The sequence below is a fragment of the Rissa tridactyla genome, chromosome 1 (genome assembly GCF_028500815.1).
Source record: "Rissa tridactyla isolate bRisTri1 chromosome 1, bRisTri1.patW.cur.20221130, whole genome shotgun sequence".
Lineage (NCBI taxonomy): Eukaryota > Metazoa > Chordata > Aves > Charadriiformes > Laridae > Rissa > Rissa tridactyla.
This window is the reverse complement of record NC_071466.1, coordinates 10,789,412-10,810,776: the sequence shown is the minus strand read 5'-3', so window position 1 is coordinate 10,810,776 and position 21,365 is coordinate 10,789,412. Positions and strand designations below refer to the sequence as shown.

The 21,365-nt window shown below is 59.0% G+C and overlaps 1 protein-coding gene and 1 long non-coding RNA gene across 2 annotated transcripts in view; both read right to left on the bottom strand.

Moving 5' to 3' along the window:
• LOC128901949 (neuronal acetylcholine receptor subunit alpha-10-like) overlaps positions 1 to 2,551 on the bottom strand; it is a 65,219-nt gene extending 62,668 nt beyond the window's left edge. Inside the window, exon 1 of the mRNA XM_054184146.1 lies at positions 2,537 to 2,551. Coding sequence (XP_054040121.1) covers positions 2,537 to 2,551 — 15 coding nt within the window. The remainder of the gene's footprint in view (positions 1 to 2,536) is intronic.
• Positions 2,552 to 19,570: 17,019 nt separating this feature from the next.
• On the bottom strand, positions 19,571 to 21,365 carry LOC128915828 (uncharacterized). The gene is made up of 4 exons (XR_008468758.1): positions 20,678 to 21,365; positions 20,472 to 20,534; positions 20,305 to 20,359; positions 19,571 to 20,145 (listed from the first exon to the last, which is right to left on the bottom strand). It is a non-coding gene; the product is annotated as an uncharacterized LOC128915828 (long non-coding RNA).

Sequence of the window (21,365 nt, the reverse complement as noted above, 5' to 3'; positions counted from 1 at the left end):
GTGGCTGCAGGTCCCCCTGGACAGAGGGAGATGGCCAGGAGAAGGACCCAGAGGGAGACGGCCGGGACAGGGACCCCGGCGCAGCTGGGGATGCTGAGGATCGGGCCCTGCTCCTGGCTTAAGGATGCGGAGGAGAAGTGATCCCCCCGTCAGGTGCTGCCCGTGGGCCCTGCTGGGGTCCAGGGCGCAGAGGGGTCTCTTCTCTCTCCTCCTCTGCAGGGCGAGTGCGGAGGCATTGAGCAGGGACAGGGTGCAGAACCCTGTGTACATGAAGCCTTCACCCCAGAGCGCCCCGCCCCACCCCACCGCCCCCCAGCCATGGCCTCGGACCAAGGGGAGCTGGTCGTGGGGCTCCTCTGCTCTTTCGAGTCCACCCAGGAGATGGCCAGGCGGTGCTATGAGATGCTGAAGGTGCTGCAGGCCCGTTGGCAAGGGGCAGCGGGGGCCTGTGATTGGAACCTCCCCGGGGAGCCCTTCCATCCCCTGGGCAGGATGGAGGCGCAGCAGCAGCTGGGGGCCACAGTGAAGCCCCAGCACCTGGGAGCGGAGCGGCCGTGGGTGGAGCTCTACAGACCCCGATGGCTGCGGGTGTTTAGAGCATCGAGGGGTTGAGTCGTAGTCGGGTTTTCTGCTGCGTTCAGGCTGTTTCAGCCACTTACCAGCCCGATCTCCAGCCGAAACAGGGCTGAGTTTTGGTTTTGGTGCTGAGCTTTCGCTGACGGCCTCACGCAAGAGCATTAACTTGGGTTTGGCTGAGCATCTGCCTGCACCCAAGTGCGGTTCGCTCACACAGCAGGGCTGCACCCCTCACCGTCCCCTACCCGCGCAACAACCTGCACCCGCCCCTGAACGTGGCGGCTTCCCCTTGTGCGGCTCCAACGGCAGCTTCCCCTTCAAATTCCCCCACTCCAACCCGGCGAGAGCCCTGCAGCTGCTGTGGGACCCTGCCAGCCACCCGCGGCACCCAAGTGCTGCCCCACACCCGCCATGGGTGCTATGATGGACCCCAGCACTGACCTGCCCTGCCCTGGGTGGGCTCCACGAGCCCCGCACTCTGTCACCAAAGGCATCGAGGGCCAGACCCCTCCGTCCCTCCTGGGCACCATCCTGGCCCCAGCCAGCACCCGGAGGGGACGGGGTGGGGGCTGCCCCGCTCCCCTGGGACCCTCAGCAGGGCTGCCGGACACTGGAGTGGCGTCTCGGGGGGCTGCAGCAGACCCGGCCCCTGGCCAGGCAGGGTGGCAGGCACCGGTGGGGACACAGGAGGAGCGGAAGGTGTCCATGTGTATATATATATATGGTCCAGAGGAGGCCCCGGAGATGCTGGGAGGGCTGGAGGCCCTCTGCTGTGAGGACAGGCTGAGAGAGTTGGGGCGTTCAGCCTGGAGAAGAGAAGGCTCCATGGAGACCTTGGAGCCCGTTCCAGTCCCTCAAGGGGCTCCAGGAAAGCTGGGGAGGGACTCTGGATGAGGGAGAGGAGCCATGGGATGCGGGGGAAGGGGTTTCCACTGCAAGAGGGGAGATTTTGCTGAGATCTCGGGCAGAAATTCTTGGCTGTGAGGGTGGTGAGCCCCTGGCCCAGGTTGCCCAGAGAAGCTGTGGCTGTCCCATCCCTGGAGGGGTTCAAGGCCAGGTTGGCCGGGGCTTGGAGCAAGCTGGGCTGGTGGGAGGTGTCCCTGCCCAGGGCAGGGGGTGGCACTGGGTGGCCTTTAGAGGTCCCTTCCCACCCAAACCATGCCCTGAAGGGGTGGGGCCCTTCTCCTTCTCCCTCCCTTCTTGTTATGGTTTGAGAAACCCACCACAATTTCTTGTCCTTTAGACAACTACTCTCTCACCCGATGACCCCTCCCCACCCGGGAAGGGGAATTGGGGAAAAACAAGGAAACAGGAGGGTTGCAATAGAAATAGATTTAATAGGATAAAACTAAAGAATTAACATTAATAATGCTAAAGAAGCAGTGTCAATCCCGATATCAATATAAAATACCCAAGGACTACACCCAGCCCATTCCATCAGCAGGAAGCCGTGCACTCCCAGCAGGGGACAGCCAATGGGGGACACTGCGAGCGCTGCGGCTTCGGGAGGAAGGGAAGGGCTCAGGGCTCCGAGACTACGGCATGGAGTTCTCTGGACCACCGCCATTAAGGGAGAGTCGAACTACACAGCAGACTTTATAATTTATATCGAACGTGATGTTCATGCTATGAAATAGTCCTGTTGGCAGCTTGGGGCAAGTACCCTCCTTCTCTTGCTCTTCCTCATCCCTTGCTGAGTGTCGCCAAGGGGGGCTTTGACTGCCCCACGATGTCACAAAGCGGGCACGTAAACCCCGGCCACACTATAAATGGGGGACGCGGTCCCCACTGGAGCTGTCAGCGGATGCTGGGCACCGCAGTCTGGCATTGTCTGGGCAGACTGCAGCCTCGGCCTCTGACACCCCAGCAGTCTTGCGGGTCCCGTCACTGGGGACCCAGGAGGACACTGGGGAGCCGCATCGCGGTTCTGTGCTGGTGACTCGGAGCACCGCAGCCACACCAGAGTCAGTGCCATGGGGCGCTCTGACGCCGTGTCTCCCCTGGGCCCTCTAATCCTGATCGTGACAGGGCTCAGCATATTCTCATCCGTGCTGCAGAGCAAGCGGCTTCAGGTAGGTGACTGTTGCACCACACTGTGCTGCGGCGTGGGGTGGCGAGGGATGGCATGGGGTGGTGTGGGGTGCCGTGGGGGGCTGTGGTGTGGGACTGGGAGGTGCTCCCGTCTCACCCAGCTCCTCGGAACCTTGCAGAAGTGGTTTAAGAAGAAGAAGAAGAAGCGTCGGACAAGGAAGACAAGAGCCCGGCCAGAGAAGCAGAGCAGTGAGTGGCCCCAGCACCGAGCACCCTGCAAACGGCCTACACCCCACGGCAGCCCTGAGCCGGGGCTGTGCCGGCAGCTGCTGGCCGCTCACTCTGTCTCCTCCCTCCGCAGCTTCTCAGCCAGTGGATGGAGGAGTGGAGAAATCCCGGCCCAAGCAGGAGAAGCGGCGAGTGTGGGGGAGACCCCAGATGCTGCCCCAGACCCTCACCCCGTGCCCTGCCCCTGCCTGCGCTGGGCAGCCCTGCCCACCGGCCAAGGAGGGGTGCTGCCTGCGGGTTCTTCTGGGGTCTGGGGTGCAGCGGGGTCTCTTTCTCCTCCTCTGCAGGGCGAGTGCGGAGGCCTTGAACAGGAAGCCCCTCTCCCCATGGGCCCCAATGGCCACCATGAACCCAATGACAGACAGAGGCTGCTCTTCCTTCAGCTCCCTCTACTCCTTCCCGGAGCCCTGGCCTGGTGCGATGGCGGAGCTGGCAGCACTCGACCGCTCAGGACCGTGCCATCCCCCCAGGGCTGTCAAGGGGAGGGTGGAGGAGCCAGGGCCAGCCTTCTGCCAGGAGCCCCCACTGGAAATGCCTACAAGGACCAAGCAAGAGCCGGTCCCCAGGGAAAGCAGGGACAGGGCGCAGAGCCCTGTGCACACGCAGCCTTCACCCTGCAGCCCCCCAGCCATGGCCACGGACCAAGGGGAGCTGATCATGGAGCTCCTCCGCTGTTTCGAGTGCACCCAGGAGATGGCCAGGCAGTGCTGTGAGATGCTGAAGGTGCTGCAGGCCCGTTGGCAAGGGGCAGCGGGAGCCTGTGACCAGAACCTCCCCGGGGAGCCCTTCCATCCCCTGGGCAGGATGGCGGCGCAGGAGCAGCTGGGGGCCACAGTGAAGCCCCGGCACCTGGGAGTGGAGTGGCCGTGAGTGGATGCAAACACGGATAAGGCTGAGGATGGGGACATGGACAAGGAGAAGGACACGGGAGCAGACACAAGTGTGAAGGAGAAGGAAAGGAGCAGCCCTGTGGAGCTCGGCAGGGGGAGCCTGGCGGAAGTGTAGAGAAAAAGCAACGTGGGGCCGGGCGAGAACAACTCCATGGGGCCAAGCACCAGCAGCCCCCCAGGCTCAGGCAGGAACACCCCCATGGATGCGGAAGGGAGGAGGGACAGGGCGCAGAGCCCCATGACTGTGCTTCCGCCGCCCAGCCACCCCCTAGCCAAGGCCACGGACGAGAGGGAGCTCTTCTTGGAGCTCTTGGACACTGTCAAGACCTTGGAGGAGGAGAGGCAGCAGCATGGCAAGCCTTTGAATAGGGAGTGTGACCAGGCTTCCCCAGGGCTGTGCCCACTAGGACGGTGCCTGTGTCAGTGCTGCACCCGGCTCTGGCACCGCCTGAAGGACTGCTGGAGACGCTGCTGCCGGCCGCGCCGTGTCTGCTTCAGAAATTTCCCCCAGTGGGTGGGAAGTGTGGGGCTGGGAACCCCCTGGGGTGCCCCTCTTCTGAACCAATAAAAAAGTCAGTATTTTCTCTATCCCTGTGACTGTCAGCAGATCAGTTTTGTCCCTTGACAGGAGCAGAGAATCAGTTTTGGGTAACGACAACAGTAGATGCTACAGTAATGCCCACTCTCCCGTGGAGATGGGGGGGCCCTTGAGCATTACACCCCACCCAGAGAGATAGACAACTTCTATTACCGTTAGAAGATGTCGTACCCTCAGCTCATGCCATGATCTTACTTGACATATTGGAAATTATCCCCGGTACGAGAGTAGATCCAAAGACAATTTCTAGAAAGCTTTGCAGATCCCGGCTGTTCATTGGAAGCTCTGCAGCGCAACAGAACCTAAAGAGCGCTGTCAGCAACCATCAGGCCGTGTGCTTCCCTCAGGCGTGCAAAGACCTGATGCTCATTGACGCGGGTCAAGGCTGTCGCACACCTTTGGTGGCACATCCTGCGTGACACCACAGGGCTGTGACATGGGCACCACTTAATTTACATCCGCTCTAGACGTTTGTGTATTGCCAAAAGGGAGCAGAACCACGAGTGCAGGCTGACGCAGGCTACAGCTCTGCAAGCAAACAGGGCGCACGGACTCCTCTCCTCATGAGCACATTTCCCTGCAAAAGGGTGGGGTTCAGAAAAATCGGAAAGGATAAGAAAGTTCCCAGTTACTAAACGCCTAAAAAAACCCCAACAAAACAACCAAAACCAGCCCAATGAGTGAAAAAGAATCACGGTACAAGCACAGGCCACATCCTTTAACTTTTTGGCCTTCGGTCTAGCTAAACAGTGAAATGGTCTCTGCTGCTGAAGTTCAAGTGCCAAGTCTGGGCAGGGCTGGGAGTGCTCAGCCTGGAGAAGAGGCGGCTCAGGGGGATCTCCTCCACGCACATCAATACCTGCAGGGAGGGTGCCAAGAGGACGGAGGCTGGAGCTGGTCATCACCGCCGTGAGCAGTGGCAGCAGCTCGGGGCGCTGCTGAGTTCATGGGAGGTTTTGGGATGGTGTGAGACCCGTGAAGGGGTAATGCCAAGTCCTCCTGTCCCTTTGCTGAACATCTCCTTCTCTCCCTTTGGGGCGCACAGGCCTCAGACTTGTGCTCCCACACTTTTCTGTGGACCCAGAAGGCAAATATGTGGAGCCTCTGAAAGCATTTTGCCTGGAAGGGATCGACTCAAAGGTGTGTCTTCTCAGGGATGCCCGCACCTCCCCTTCTATCCCTTGCTGACCCTCCACCCCCTTCCCTTTCTGTCCACAAGCCTTCCCTCTTGTGTCTGCTCTTCCCCAGGCTGCTCCTGCCTGCTCCTGTGTCCGTGTCCCTGTCCTTGTTCACGTCTGCATCTGCGTCCATGTCCCTGTCTGCCCCCAGCCCCAGTTGCTCCCTCCCAAGGCACTGGGGTGTCACGCTTTCGGCTGGGGTGGGGATGACTTCCTTGCGAGCAGGTGGTGTAGCGTTGTGTTTTGGATTTGGGATGAAAACAGTGTTGGTAGCGCACTGGTGGTTTTAGCTGTTGCTGAGCTCTCAAGGCCTTTTCTGCTCCTCACGCTGCCCGACCGACAGTGGCCTGGGGGGCACAGGGAGTTGGGAGGGGACAGAGCCAGGACAGCTGACCCCGACTGAGCAAAGGGACATTCCGTGCCATTTGACGTCACGCTCAGTATATAAAGCCGGGGAAAGAAGAAGGAAGGGCTGATGTTCAGAGTGATGGCGTTTGTCTTCCCAAGTCACCGTCACGCTGCCGGAGCCCGGCTTTCCTGGAGACGGCTGAACCCCCGCCTGCAATGGGAAGCAGCCAACGGGTTCCTTGTTTGGCTTTGCTTGTGCGCGCGGCTTTTGCTTTGCGTATTAAACTGCCTTTCTCTCACGCCACGACTTTCCTCCCTTTCCCACTTCCCATTCTGTGTGTCCAGAGAAGGGCAAGGGAGCTGCTGAGGGCTCTGGAGCACAGGCCACGGCGCCGGGCCCTCAGCCGCCCCACAGCCGGCCGCAGCCCCGCCCCAGGCCCCGGCCCCGGCCCCGGCCCCGGCCCGGCCCGGCCCGGCCCGGCCCACAGCGGCGGCCGATGGCGGCGCTCGGGGGTTCCCTCCGAGGAGGCGGCGGTGTTCCCCCCGCATATCCCTGCAACGTGATCAGGAACTAGTGCTGAAGGGCCGTCTGTGTCTTCTCGCGAATTCTCACTCGCCAAGGGACAGCTTCGGGGCAGGTACGTCCGCAAGGGAGCGGGGGTTGGTGGCGAAAAAAGGCAAAACAGGGGCTATTCCGGAGCTGCCCGGGGCCGGGGAAAGGCCGGGAGGGCGCAGGCCGGCCGCGAGGGCCGGCAGCTGGCGGGGGGGCGCTGACGGGCCGGGCCGGGGCGAGCAGGAACGGCGCTCAATTTAAACGGGGTGTAACGGCCCCCACCGGTCGCTTCCCGAGGGACAGCTTCGGGGCAGGTACGTCCGCAAGGGAGCGGGGGTTGGTGGCGAAAAAAGGCAAAACAGGGGCTTTTCCGGAGCTGGGGAAAGGCCGGGAGAGCGCAGGCCGCCCAGCAGAGCCAGCAGCTCCCAGGGGGGCTGCTGACAAGATGGGGGACACAGCAGATTCCCCGCCCTCCCTCTGCCTAGCTGAAGAAGGTAACTAAGAGGACAGGGGGCTGTGGGAACATGTTCCTGCCCGGCGAAGCAGGCGTGTCTCCCCAGTAACTCCCTGGCCTTCCAGGTACCCTGAAAAACCAGGTACGAGGCTCTGCAAGGGGAACCTAATGCTGACGAGGAAGATAATGCAGTGTCCACAGAGGTGTTGCCAAGGTTAAGCCAAACCACACCTCGCATCAAAACGTCTTCAGTTAAGAAGAAAAGACGGGTCACTGTTGTAGGCGACTCCATCCTGAAGGGAGCGCAAGGCCCGATATGCAGACCAGACCCACTTGTCAGGGAAGTGTGCTCAGGGAAGGGGCCCGGGTTAAAGATACCAGAAGAAAACTTCTCTCCCTGGTAAGCCCCTCAGATTATTAACCGCTCCTCATTTTTCAGACAGGCAGAGATGATCTGTTACCGAGAATCCCAAGGGAGATCAAGAGAGACTTCTGGGCCTTGGGATGACTAGGAAAGGGCTCAGGAGCGCAAGTCGTGTTCTCCTCTGTCGTTGCAGGCCCAGGGAAGGATGAGGAAAGCAACAGGAAGAGCCAGCAGATCAATACCTGGCTGCGAGCCTGGTGTCAGCGGCAGGACTTTGGGGTTTTTGATCACAGCATGGTTTGACAGGACAGCAGGCCTGTTGGAGACAGACGGGATACACCTGCCTCAAAAGGGGAAAAGGATCCTTGCACAGGAGTTGGCAGGGCTCATCAAAGGGGCTTTCAAGTAGATTTGAAGGGGGAAAGGGATGAATCTGGCAGCAGAGACACAAGGGTCGTTGATGGGTTAGAAGCTACGGCTGCGCCTGGGAATGGTCAGGTAGGAGTGAAGCCTTCTTCCAGCAAAAAGGTGTCAGGATCAGCAGGCCAGCTGAAGTGCTTCCACACTCATGCCTGCAGCATGGGCAACAAAGAGGAGGAGCTGGAAGCCATTATGCAGCAGGACAGCTATGACGTAGTCACCGTCACGGAAACATGGTGGGCTGACTTGCACACCCTGCGGGAGCACAGCACTCGTTCCCTGTGCACCTTGAATATCCAATGTCATATCCACGACCCTCATGGGCAAGTGGTCAGGGGAACGTCGTGGGCCAACTTGGCCAAGAGAGCCCCAAAACTGCGCGTGAACCTCTTCTTTGAAAGAGTCACGAAGCACGATCACCTAGCCAGGATCCTGCTAGCGGAGATGCCAGTCAGCAGCATAAGAGTCTGCGGAGCTACAGTTTCAGAGACCCAGGCTGGAGAATGAGACGCACCCTCACCAACCTCCTCCCAGCCTCCTGGTGTGTTCTGCAGGTACGGGAACCCAGAGGGACATCTCACCGCGGTATCACAAAGCTAAGCAAAGTGATCCTCCGGGCCTTCTGCATAGCAGCGCTCAGCAGGAGGAATTCCTGACCACTTCAGTGTTATGGCCAGAGGGTCATTTTCATAAGCGAGCCACTGCGGTGTTCCACTCTAGCCTGGTTGAGGTTGTTGTCCTTGTCCAGTTGCGATGCCCGTTATGCCAGTCTTCACTGTCAGGCTGATGTCAGGTTGCCCTCATAAAAAGCTGAAACACCCAAAATACTGGTGCTGGGATGTCAGCTGTGAGCAAAAAGAGCTTTTCAGGCAGGAAAACCTCAATTTTGTGAAAAAGCTTTAGGCTTGTTCTAGTAACTGACAACTTTCTTATCCTTTCCGATTTTTCTGAACCCCACCCTTTTGCAGGGCAATCTGCTCATGAGGAGAGGAGTCCGTGCACCCTGTTTGCTTGCAGAGCTGTAGCCTGCGTCAGCCTGCACTCATGGTTCTGCTCCCTTTTGGCAAAACACAAACGTCTAGAGCAGATGTAAATTAAGTGGTGCCCATGTCAGAGCCCTTTGGTGTCACGGAGGATGTGTGTTCCTGGACCCACGCTTCCCAGCCATTAGGGGAAATTGCTGAAGCAGACGCGGCGTGGCCGGCAGCAGTGTCTCCACCAGTCCTTCAGGCGGTGGCAGAGCCGGATGCAGCAGTGACACAGGCACCGTCCTAGCGGGCACAGCCCTGGGGATGCCTGGTCACACTCCCTGTCCATGGGCTCGCTGTGGTGCTGCCCCTCCTCCTCCAAGGTCTTGACAGTGTCCAAGAGCTCCAAGTAGAGCTCCCTCTCGTCTGTGGCCTTGGCTAGGGGGCTGCTGGGGGGCAGCTGCACGTTCACAGGGCTCTGCGCCCTGTCCGTCCGCCCTTCCACATCCATGGGGGTGCTCCTGCCTGAGCCTGGGGGGCTGCTGGTGCTTGGCCCCATGGAGTTGTTCTCGCCCGGCCCCATCTTGCTGTTTCTCTTCACTTCTGCCAGGCTCCCCCTGCCGAGCTCCACAGGGCTGCTCCTTTCCTTCTCCTTCACACTTGTGTCTGCTCCCGTGTCCTTCTCCTTGTCCATGTCCCCATCCTCAGCCTTATCAGTGTTTGCAGCCACCCATGGCTGCTCTGCTCCCAGGTGCTGGGGCTTCACTGTGGCCCCCAGGTGCTCCTGCACCACCATCCTGCCCAGGGGATGGAAGGGCTCCCCGGGGAGGTTCCAATCACAGGCTCCCGCCCTTGCCAACGGGCCTGCAGCACCTTCAGCATCTCATAGCACTGCCTGGCCATCTCCTGGGTGGACTCAAAAGAGTGGAGGAGCCCCATGATCAGCTCCCCTTGGTCCGTGGCCATGGCTGGGGGGCTGCAGGGTGAAGGCTGCGTGTGCACAGGGTTCTGCGCCCTGTCCCTGCTTTCCCTGGGGACCACTCTTGCTTGGTCCTTGTAGGCAGTTCCAGTGGGGGCTCCTGGCAGAGGGCTGGCCCTGGCTCCTCCACCCTCCCCTTCACAGCCCTGGGGGTACAGCGGGGTCTTCAGCAGTTGAGCGCTGCCAGGTCCACCATCACACCAGGCCAGCGCTCTGGGAAGGAGTAGAGGGAGCTGAAGGAAGAGGAGCCTCTGTCTGTCAGAGAGTCCATGGTAGCCAGCAGGGCCCATGGGGAGAGGGGCTTCCTGTTCAAGGCCTCCGCACTCGCCCTGCAGAGGAGGAGAAAGAGACCCCGCTGCACCCGGAGCCCAACGGGACCCGTGGGCAGCACCCCTCCTTGGCCGGTGGGCAGGGCTGCCCAGCGCAGGCAGGGGCAGGGCACGGGGTGAGGGTCTGGGGCAGCATCTGGGGTCTCCCCCACACTCACCGCTTCTCCTGCTTGGGCCGGGATTTCCTAACTCCTCTATCCACTGGCTGAGAAGCTGCAGAGGGAGGAGACAGAGTGAGCGGCCAGCAGCTGCCGGCACAGCCCCGGCTCAGGGCTGCCGTGGTGTGTAGGCCGTTTGCAGGGTGCTCGGTGCTGGTGCCACTCACCGCTCTGCTTCTCTGGCCGGGCTCCTGTCTTGCTTGTCTGACGCTTCTTCTTCTTCTTCTTAAACCACTTCTGCAAGGTTCCGAGGAGCTGGGTGAGACGGGAGCACCTCCCAGTCCCACACCACAGCCCCCCACGGCACCCCACACCACCCCACGCCATTCCTCGCCACCCCACGCCGCAGCACAGTGTGGTGCAGCACAGTGTGGTGCAACAGTCACCTACCTGAAGCCGCTTGCTCTGCAGCACAGATGAGAATATGCTGAGCCCCATCACAATCAGGAGAAGATGGCCTAGGGGAGACACGGCGTCAGAGCGCCCCATGGCACAGACTCCGGTGTGGCTGCGGTGCTCTGAGTCACCAGCACAGAACCGCGATGCGGCTCCCCAGTGTCCTCCTGGGTCCCCAGTGACGGGACCCGCAAGACTGCTGGGGTGTCAGAGGCCGAGGCTGCAGTCTGCCCAGACAATGCCAGACTGCGGTGCCCAGCATCCGCTGACGGCTCCAGTGGGGACCGCGTCCCTCTTTTGTAGTGTGGCAGGGGGGCACATCCCCCTTTGTGACATCGTGGGGCAGTCAAAGCCCCCCTTGGTGACACGCAGCAGGGGATGAGGAAGAGCAAGAGAAGGAGGGTACTTGCCCCAAGCTGCCAACAGGACTATTTCATAGCATGAACATCACGTTCAATATAAATTATAAAGTCTGCTGTGTAGTTCGACTCTCCCGTGATGGCGGTGGTCCAGAGAACTCCTTGCCGTAGTCTCGGAGCCCTGAGCCCTTCCCTTCCTCGTGAAGCTGCAGCGCTCGCAGTGTCCCCCATTGGCTGTCCCCTGCTGGGAGTGCACGGCTTCCTGCTGATGGAATGGGCTGGGTGTAGTCCTTGGGTATTTTATATTGATATCGGGATCGACACTGCTTCTTTAGCATTATTAATGTTAATTCTTTAGTTTTATCCTATTAAATCTATTTCTATTGCAACCCTCTTGTTTCCTTGTTTTTCCCCAATTCCCCTTCCTGGGTGGGGAGGGGTCATCAGGTGAGAGAGTAATTGTCTAAAGGATAAGAAATTGTGGTGGGTTTCTCAAACCATAACAAGAAGGGAGGGAGAAGGAGGAGAAAAGGAGAAGGAGAAGGGCCCCACCCCTTCCGGGCATGGTTTGGGTGGGAAGGGACCTTAAAGGCCACCCAGTGCCACCCCCTGCCCTGGGCAGGGACACCTCCCACCAGCCCAGCTTGCTCCAAGCCCCGGCCAACCTGGCCTTGATCCCCTCCAGGGATGGGGCAGCCACAGCTTCTCTGGGCAACCTGGGCCAGGGGCTCACCGCCCTCACAGCCAAGAATTTCTGCCCAAGATCTCAGCTCAATCTCCCCTCTTGCAGTGGAAACCCCTTCCCCCTCGTCCCATGGCTCCCCTCCCTCATCCAGAGTCCCTCCACAGCTTTCCTTGAGCCCCCTGACGGACTGGAAGGGGCTGGAAGGTCTCCGCGGAGCCTTCTCTTCTCCAGGCTGAACTTTTATAGATATTATTTAGTATTCCTGCTGAAAAATGAGACCCCTGTCTGACCGTCTGGTTTCATTTCAGTCAGTATCTGGAAATGATTTCCCACAAAAGTGCTTTGACCACTCCTGGGGGATCAGCTTTCCTGGTAGGAAAAGCTTCTACTCCTCCTGAGGGTGGATCCATGATTACCAGCAGGTGCTTAACGCCTTCCACAGGAGGCATGTCAGCATAAACGATCTGCAGCCTTTGGAATGTGTTTCTTTCCCATCTACAAGTAGGGTCGGAAGGAGGATCCGGGGAACCACAGGCCTGTGAGCCTGACGTCGGTACCAGGGAAGATCATGGAGAGGATCATCTTGAGTGAGCTCTCACGGCAAGTGCAGGGCAGCCATGGAATCAGGGCCAGCCAGCATGGGTTTAGGAAAGGGAGGTCCTGCTTAACAACCTGATCTCTTTCTATGACCACGTGAGCCGCCTGTTGGATGCGGGGAAGGCTGTGGACGTTGTCTCTCTGGACTTTGGTAAGGCCTTTGACACCGTCCCCCACAGCATTGTCCTGGAGAAGCTGGCGAATCCTGGCATAGACAAGTGTACTCTTTGCTGGGTTAAAAACTGGCTGGATGGCCGTGCCCAGAGAGTTGTGATTAGTGGGGTGAAATCCCCTTGGCGGCCGGTCACCAGTGGTGTCCCTCAGGGCTCAGTTTTGGGGCCAGTTTTGTTTAAAATCTTTATCAATGATCTGGATGAGGGGATTGAGTGCACCCTCAGTAGGTTTGCAGATGACACCAAGCTAGGGGGGAGTGTTGATCTGCTTGAGGGAAGGAAGGCTCTACAGAGGGCCCTGGACAGGCTGGAGGGATGGGCCAAGGCCAATTGGATGAGGTTTAATAAGGCCAAGGGCCGGGTCCTGCATTTTGGTCACAACAACCCCAAGCAACGCTAGGGGCTTGGGGAAGAGTGGCTGGAAAGCTGCCCTGCAGAAAAGGACCTGGGGGTGCTGGTGGCCAGCCAGCTTAACATGAGCCAGCAGTGTGCCCAGGTGGCCAAGAAGGCCAACAGCATTCTGGCTTGTATGAGGAATAGGGTGGCCAGCAGGAGTAGGGAAGGGATCGTGCCTCTGTACTCGGCACTGGTGAGGCCTCACCTCGAGTGCTGTGTTCAGTTCTGGGCCCCTCTGTACAAGAGGGACCTTGAAGTGCTGGAGCATGTCCAGAGGAGAGCTACCAGGCTGGTGAGGGGTCTGGAGACCAAGTCCTATGAGGAGAGGCTGAGGGAGCTGGGCATGTTTAGCTTGGAGAAGAGGAGGCTGAGGGGAGACCTCATTGCCCTCCACAAGTCCCTGAAAGGAGGTTGGAGAGAGGTGGGTGTTGGCCTCTTCTCCCAGGTGAATAATGACAGGACCAGAGGAAATGGTCTGAAGCTGCGGCAGGGGAGGTTTAGATTAGATAGTAGGAAGAATTACTTCACTGAAAGAGTGGTCAGGCACTGGAACTGCCTGCCCAGGGAGGTGGTTGAGTCACCATCCCTAGAGGTATTTAAGAAACGCCTAGATTTGGCACTTCAGGGCATGCTCTAGTGGCAGAGATTGCAGGTTGTTTGTTTGTGGGTTTTTTTGGTTGTTTGGTTTTTTTTGGTGCGTGTATGGTTGGAGTCGATGATCTCAAAGGTCCTTTCCAGCCATGAAGAGTCTCTGATTCTATGATTCCCAGTTAGGCTTACTTCCGCCTCCAGTACAGTCAACTCTTGGGATCCCCCTGTGACCCCAGAAATACAAATGGGTTCTGACCCTCTATAGCTTGATGGTATTAGAGTGCACTGTGCACCTGTGTCCGCTAGAGCCTTATACTCCTGAGGGTCTGATGTGCCAGGCCATCGAGCCCACACCGTCCAATAAACCCGGTTGTCCCTTTCTTCCACCTGGCCGGAGGCAGGGCCCCTCTAATACCAGTCATAGTATCCGTTACTCACTCACTTCTTGCAGAAATGACTTGGAAGTTCCTTCAAGAGGATCAGAAGCAAGATCAGGCCTTCTGCTCTGTCTGGGGAACTGCCCGCTGGAAAGTGGGGCGGCACTTTTCCTGGAGGGATCCCCTTTTGTGGTTGTCCTTCCTTGCAACTCCTGTACCCGTGTCCGCAGGATCCAAGTAGGTTGTCCATCCCACTTCCTCATGTCCTCCCCGTGGTCACGCAGGTAGAAGAACCACAGGGTGCCTCGTGGTGTGTACCTGAGATGCTGGCCCGTACAGGTGGGGAGTAGGACATATTCTCTTCAAGTTGCTGGACCTTTCGGGACAGTTTCTCCACAGCTGGGACAAGGCGGGAAGAGAGACTTTCTTCATATCGCCGGAGCCGGCCAGCCACCTCATCCACCGTTGGTCCCTCTTCGCCTTTCCATTCCGTTACTGCCAGTGAGTTGGCATATGACGATGGTGCGCTTCGTACAAACTTCCGCCACATGGGCCTTGTGCATTGCACCTCATCAGGGTCTGTGGGTAAGTCTGCATTGTCCGAGTCATAATAAATCATCTCCCGCACGGCTAATTCTCTCAGGTACTGGATACCTCTTTCCATGGTAGTCCTCTTGCTTGGCTGACATACAACATCTTCACTGAAGGGGTACCTCTCCCTCACGCCTGACAGGAGTCGTTGCCAGAGGCTGAGGGCTTGGGTCTTCTTTCCAATTGCCTTGTCAATGCCGCCTTCCCTAGACAGGGATCCCAGCTGCCTGGCTTCCCTACCCTCTAATTCCAGGCTACTGGCCCCGTTATCCCAACACCGAAGCAGCCAGGTGACAATGTGCTCGCCTGAAAGTGGGCTAAAATCTTCTCGCATATCCCACGGCTCAGTCAAGGACAGGGATCGGGTAATTATCTCTGGTTCTGCCCCTTCCTCCTCTTCTCATGATGGCCCTGGTTCATCATCATGTCTTACTAAGCGAACTGATTTCTTCGTGTACTTCTTCTGTATGGGGGCAACTGATACTGGCACGGGTTGGTTCCCTGGTTCAGTGGCAGTGTCTGCCACAGGGCTTGCAGTAGCCACAGTGTCTGCCACAGGGCTTGCAGTAGCCGCAGTGTCTGTCACGGAATCACGGAATCTTCAGAGTTGGAAGGGACCTCTAGAGATCATCTAGTCCAACTCCCCTGCTAGAGCAGGATTGCCTAAAGCACATCCCTCAGGGCTGCATCCAGGCGGGTCTTGAAAATCGCCAGAGAGGGGGACTCCACAACCTCCCTGGGCAGCCTGTTCCAGTGCTCTGTCACCCTCACCATAAAGAAGTTTTTCCGTGTATTTGAACGGAACTTCCTATGTTCTAGCTTGTGCCCATTGCCCCTTGTCCTGTCACTGGGAACCATTGAAAAGAGCCTGGCTCCGTCCTCCTTAAACCCACCCTTTAGATACTTGTAAACATTGATGAGGTCCCCCCTCAACCTTCTCTTCTCCAGGCTAAAGAGTCCCAGCTCTTTCAGCCTTTCCTCATAAGGGAGATGCTCCAGTCCCATAATCATCTTGGTTGCCCTTCGCTGGACTCGCTCCGGTAGTTCCCTGTCCCTCTTGAACTGGGGAGCCCAAAACTGGACACAATACTCCAGTTGTGGCCTCCCCAGTGCAGAGTAGAGGGGGAGAATGACCTCCCTCGACCTACTGGCCACAGTCTTCAATATGCAGCCCAGGATGCCATTGGCCTTCTTGGCGACAAGGGCACACTGCTGGCTCATGGATAGTTTGCTGTCTACTAGGACCCCCAGGTCCTTCTCCTCAGAGCTGCTTCCCAGCATGTCCGCCCCTAACCTATACTGGTGCTGTCGGTCTGGTCTCCATCTCTTTCCCCTGAGGGTGCTGCATAACACTGAGCAGTGCCTGGTAGACAGTGGCCAGGGCCCAGCACAGTGCGGTGAGTTGTGCCTCTCTGGAAGAGCCCCAGTATTTCCCCTGCAGATATTCTACTCCTCTCTCAGGGTCCTGTAATTGTTCAGGGGTGAAGTCCCAGAGCATTGGAGGCGAGAAGTTCTCTAGGTACCTGCCCCTGTTCTCCCACATGCCATGCCACCCCTGCCTGTCCAGCCTCAGAGCCTCAGAGCTGGGGAGGGACTCTGGATGAGGGAGGGGAGCCATGGGACGAGGGGGAAGGGGTTTCCACTGCAAGAGGGGAGACTGAGCTGAGATCTCGGGCAGAAATTCTTGGCTGTGAGGGCGGTGAGCCCCTGGCCCAGGTTGCCCAGAGAAGCTGTGGCTGCCCCATCCCTGGAGGGGTTCAAGGCCAGGTTGGCCGGGGCTTGGAGCAAGCTGGGCTGGTGGGAGGTGTCCCTGCCCAGGGCGGGGGGGTGGAATGAGATGATCTTTAAGGTCCCTTCCCACCCAAACCATTCTGTGATTCTATGATTCTACATCTATATGTCACCACCCAGACAACTGCTCGGGGGGCCGTGACCCCTCAACCCTCCAGCTGGGGCTGCCCCGGCCGAGTCAGGGTCCCGCTTTCTGGCTCCTCTTCCCTGGCGCTGGTGGATCTTCCACCCTGCAGGTCCATGAAGGGCCAAGGGGGGCTCAGGACGAGCCACCCTCATGGGGCACCGGTGGCCACCACTGTCCCTGGGGGCAGTGAGTCCACTGGGCCATCAGGCAGCATTGCCCAGGACCAGCACACTCATGAGGACGACCATGAGGAAGAAGACCCACATGAAGAAGCGGTCCATCACCTTGGCCACCTTCTTCCACTCGCCGGTCCGGCGCTGGGAGGCTTGGTGATGCCAGAAGCAGCTGGCGACGAAGCCCACGTTCCTCAGCAGGCCATCGTGGTGGCACAGGCAGCGGTCCTGGGGACAGCCCCCTGCCTCGGCACCCACCTCCCCCTCCATGGGGCTCTCCCCTGGCCCCACAGTGTCCTGCCTGCCCGGCACCCACTGGGGGCTCTTTCAGCTCTCGCCCACCTCGTAGACACAGCAGAGCCGGGCCATGTGGTGGAGGATGAGCCACCTGGCCCAGGGGGGCATGGGCCAGGGCCCCAGGCCGCAGTGGTGGACGTTCATGATGAAGATGGTCAGCGCGGTGGAGGCCGTGATCATGGTCATGGTGGCGATGTAGTACTTCCCTGTGTGGGTAATGGGTGGTGACGCCGCGGCAGACCCCTGCCCCACCTGCCCCTGCCGCGGCAGACCCCTGCCCACCTCCCCGCATCGAAACCCCCCCTGGCATGGAATCCATCAGGTCCCCGGTGTGCAGCCGGTTGTGGAGGTCGACCTGGTTCCCGTTGTAGGTCCAGGAGCCAAAGGTGAGGCGGCACCGCTGCCCGTCGAAGGGGAAGTAGGAGACATCCACCTTGCAGGAGCTCTTGGTGATGGCGGGTGAGTCCCACGTGATGTGCCCGTCGGAGCGCAGCACCACGTTGGTCTCCACCGAGCCGCCAAAGCCGTCGTCGGCGCTGGGGGAGGGATCGCTGTGGGGCCAGGATGGCCCCGAGCCCCACGTGGGGCAAGGGTCTGCGGGGCCGGGGCCGAGCACTGGTCCCCAACCCCGTGTCCCCTCCCCACGTCACCCCCAGGAAGAGGGGGCTCGCTGCCCCTGGTCACCCCCGTGGTGGCACATCCCAGCTGCCAGGTGGGTGGCACACCAGGCTGATGCCAGCACCTCCTGCCGCCGCCTTCTCACCCAGTCGAGGTGACCGTCTCCCCACATCCCCCACACCAGGACCCCCCTGCTCCCCGTTGGCAACACCCCCAGCCCCAGCCTCAGCCCCCCCAGCTCCGGGAGCAGCCAGGGGGTGGGGGAGGGCGAGCAGCACCCACTCGTTGTAGAGGATGATGATGTGCGGCCGCCAGACGTAGCTGCTGGGGATGCGGATGCTGTCGATGCCGCCGTAAGCGTCCTTGTCCCAGGCGAGGTGGGCGTCCAGCCAGGCCTGACGGACCCACAGGTAGGAGGTGAGGACCTGGTTCACCTTGTCCTGCCGAGGGCAGAGGGTGGGGGACGGGGACAGGGACAGACCTCGCTGCCCCCCTGTGGAATAAATACTACATTGGCTAAAAACACAAAAGTACAGCATTGTTCACACAGGAAGGAAAAGTAGAAAATCAAGAGGCTTCTGAGGGAGAAAACAGCCGCAGCTGGCATGAAGAATACAACACCTGTGGTTCCCTGATAAGCTACATGAGGTACGGGACGGGATGCAATTATTCCGCGGCTTTACCTTAGGATGTATAGCGGATACGGGAATGGGATGATACCAGGAAACAGATAAGCTGCCAATTAGCTGCCCGCTCCATACTCGTAGCCAACATTTTGCCAAATTTTGATGAAATGCTGTCCTTTGTGCGAACTTTGCTCATTAGAATATCATTATAATACCAAAACACACCTCCACCCCGAAGGCTACCCGCCTCCAAGGTGCGACCGCTCCTTCTTGAGCCTGCGCCCTGAGCTTCTCCTAAACTAGACCTTTAATTGTGAAGCGAGAAAAATTTACACCACTCATGGTAAAAGTATGTACGACTAAAGTCACTCAAACTCCACCTCGAAGATAACAAATAGTAGAAAAACAGCCCGAGAGAGGGGGGATACCCAGGGAAGACACCATCGCAAAGAATTCCATCACTGACTTCTGGGAGCAGGCGACGGGCTGAGCCTCTCTTCCCCCCCACAGGGACGCCTTTGGGTAAGACCTAGATTATACCGAGGGCTTCCTCGGGAAACTCAGAAATTTCTCTAGAGACTCTCTTTTCTACATGTATAGCCAGGCTGTATCGTTAGAACTTTGTCCCGCGTTTTGTAGATGTAACAATACTTTCATTTGCACGTGCTTTGCAGACAGTGTATTTATCACCGGCTGCCCTAAGAACCTATCTATCTGTTGCTTAAATAAACTGCACTTTTTGAAGTAGCTCGTTCTTTTGGTTTCTCACCGAACGCGACCAAAGACTCGAGAGTGGCCGTGCTAGTTCATGAGCACGACTAGACGGAAGGTGCAGTCCACTAGTAGTGTATCCAAATCGTAACACTTTAATACACATTAAACGCCATTGGGCTGATAGTGCTGAATTGGGCATCCCTCAGGATTTAAACCCAGCCGCACCTGGCCTCCCACCTTGGTGAGGAGTGTTAGAACACAAGGGGGTTCCTTTTCTGCCAAAACCGCTTTGCCCCTTTTCACGCGACACCCCCGACCCGCCCCCTGGGCCCCAGCCTGGCGGCCTCTGCAAGGGTCCCGAGGGCTGGGCTGCCTTTGGGGGGTTGCGCTGGTCTGGGGGGGCTGGGCAGGGTCGAGCTGGATGCCAGCGGTCCCAGCTCATTTTGGGGAGGGCTGTGCTGCTTTGGGGGGGGTTGGAGAGAGCTGAGCCAGTTTCCAGTGATCCCAGCTCATTTGGGGGAGGACTGGCTCATGTTAAGCTGGCCGGCCACCAGCACCCCCAGGTCCTTTTCTGCGGGGCAGCTTTCCAGCCACTCTTCCCCAAGCCCCTGGCGTTGCTTGGGGTTGTTGTGACCGAAATGCAGGACCCGGCCCTTGGCCTTATTAAACCTCATCCAATTGGCCTTGGCCCATCCCTGCAGCCTGTCCAGGGCCCTCTGGAGAGCCTTCCTTCCCTCAAGCAGATCGACACTCCCTCCTAGCTTGGTGTCATCTGCAAACTCACTGAGGGTGCATTATTGTTACACATAATAACAGATGATCTGATAAAGACAGTAAACGCAATAACAGACCTTGTCTCTCTCTTCGGGTGGGGTGTAATGCACAAGGGGCAAGGGCCCCGCCATCTCCACAGGAGAGTCGGCATTACTGTAGCACATACTGTTGTCATTACACAAAACTGATTCTCTGCTCCTGTCAAGGGACAAAACTGATCTGCTGACAGTCACAGGGATAGAGAAAATATTGACTTTTTTATTGGATCAGAAGTAGGGCACCCCAGGGGGTTCCCGGCCCCACACCTCCCAGCCATTAGGGGAAATTTCTGATGCAGATGCAGCGCGGCCGGCAGCCGGCTCTGGCCATGGGCTGTCTGGCCATGGTAGTCTGGCCATGGGCTCGCCGCGCTGCTGCCTCTCCCCCCACTACTTGAAAATGCGCAAGAGGTCAAGTAGACCTCTTGCGTGGTCCTTGTTGGCAGTTCCAGTGGGGGCTCCTGGCACAGGGCTGGCCCTGGCTCCTCCACCCTCCCCTTGACAGCCCTGGGGGGATGGCGGGGTCCTGAGCAGTTGAGTGCTGCCAGCTCCGCCATCCCACCAGGACAGGCCTCCGGGAAGGGTAAAGGAAGCTGAAGAAGAGGAGCCTCTGTCTGTCATGGAGTCCATGGTGGCCAGCGGGGCCCGTGGGGAGAGGGGCTTCCGGCTCAAGGCCTCCGCACTCGCCCTGCAGAGGAGGAGAAAGAGACCCCGCTGCACCCCGGAGCCCAGCGGGACCCGCGGGCAGCACCCTGCCTCGGCCGGTGGGCAGGGCTGCCCAGCGCAGGCAGGGGCAGGGCACGGGGTGAGGGTCTGGGGCAGCATCTGGGGTCTCCCCCACACTCACCGCTTCTCCTGCTTGGGCCGGGATTTCTCCACTCCTCCATCCACTGGCTGAGAAGCTGCGGAGGGAGGAGACAGAGTGAGCGGCCAGCAGCTGCCGGCACAGCCCCGGCTCAGGGCTGCCGTGGGGTGTAGGACATTTGCAGGGTGCTCGGTGCTGGGGCCACTTACAGCTCTGCTTCTCCGGCTGGGCTCTTGTCTTCCTTGTCTGACGCTTCTTCTTCTCCTTCACTTCTGGAAGGTCCCCAGGAGCTGGGTGAGACGGGAGCCCCACCCAGTCCCACACCACAGCCACCCACACCACTCCACGCCATCCCTCGCCACCCCACGCCGCAGCACAGTGTGGTGCAGCACAGTGTGGTCCAACAGTCACCTACCTGAAGCGGCTTCCTCCGCAGCACAGATGAGAACACGCTGAGTCCCATGACAATCAGGAGGAGAGGGCCCAGGGGAGACAAGGCATCAGAGCGCCCATGGCACGGACTCCAGTGTGGCTGCAGTGCTCCGAGTCACCACCACAGAACCGCGATGTAGCTCCCCAGTGTCCTCCTGGGTCCTTGTTTTTCCCCCAGTTCCCCTTCCCGGTTGGGGAGGGGTCATCGGGTGAGAGAGTAGTTCTCTAAAGGACAAGAAATTGTGGTGGGTTTCTCAAACCATAACGAGAAGGAGAGGGAGAAAAGGAGAGGGAGAAAAGGAGAGGGAGAAAAGGAGAGGGAGAAAAGGAGAGGGAGAAAAGGAGAGGGAGAAAAGGAGAGGGAGAAAAGGAGAGGGAGAAGGGCCCCACCCCTTCAGGGCATGGTTTGGGTGGGAAGGGACCTCTAAAGGCCACCCAGTGCCACCCCCTGCCCTGGGCAGGGACACCTCCCACCAGCCCAGCTTGCTCCAAGCCCCGGCCAACCTGGCCTTGAACCCCTCCAGGGATGGGGCAGCCACAGCTTCTCTCGGCAACCTGGGCCAGGGGCTCACCGCCCTCACAGCCAAGAATTTCTGCCTCAGATCTCAGCTCAATCTCCCCTCTTGCAGTGGAAAACCCTTCCCCCTCGTCCCGTGGCTCCCCTCCCTCAT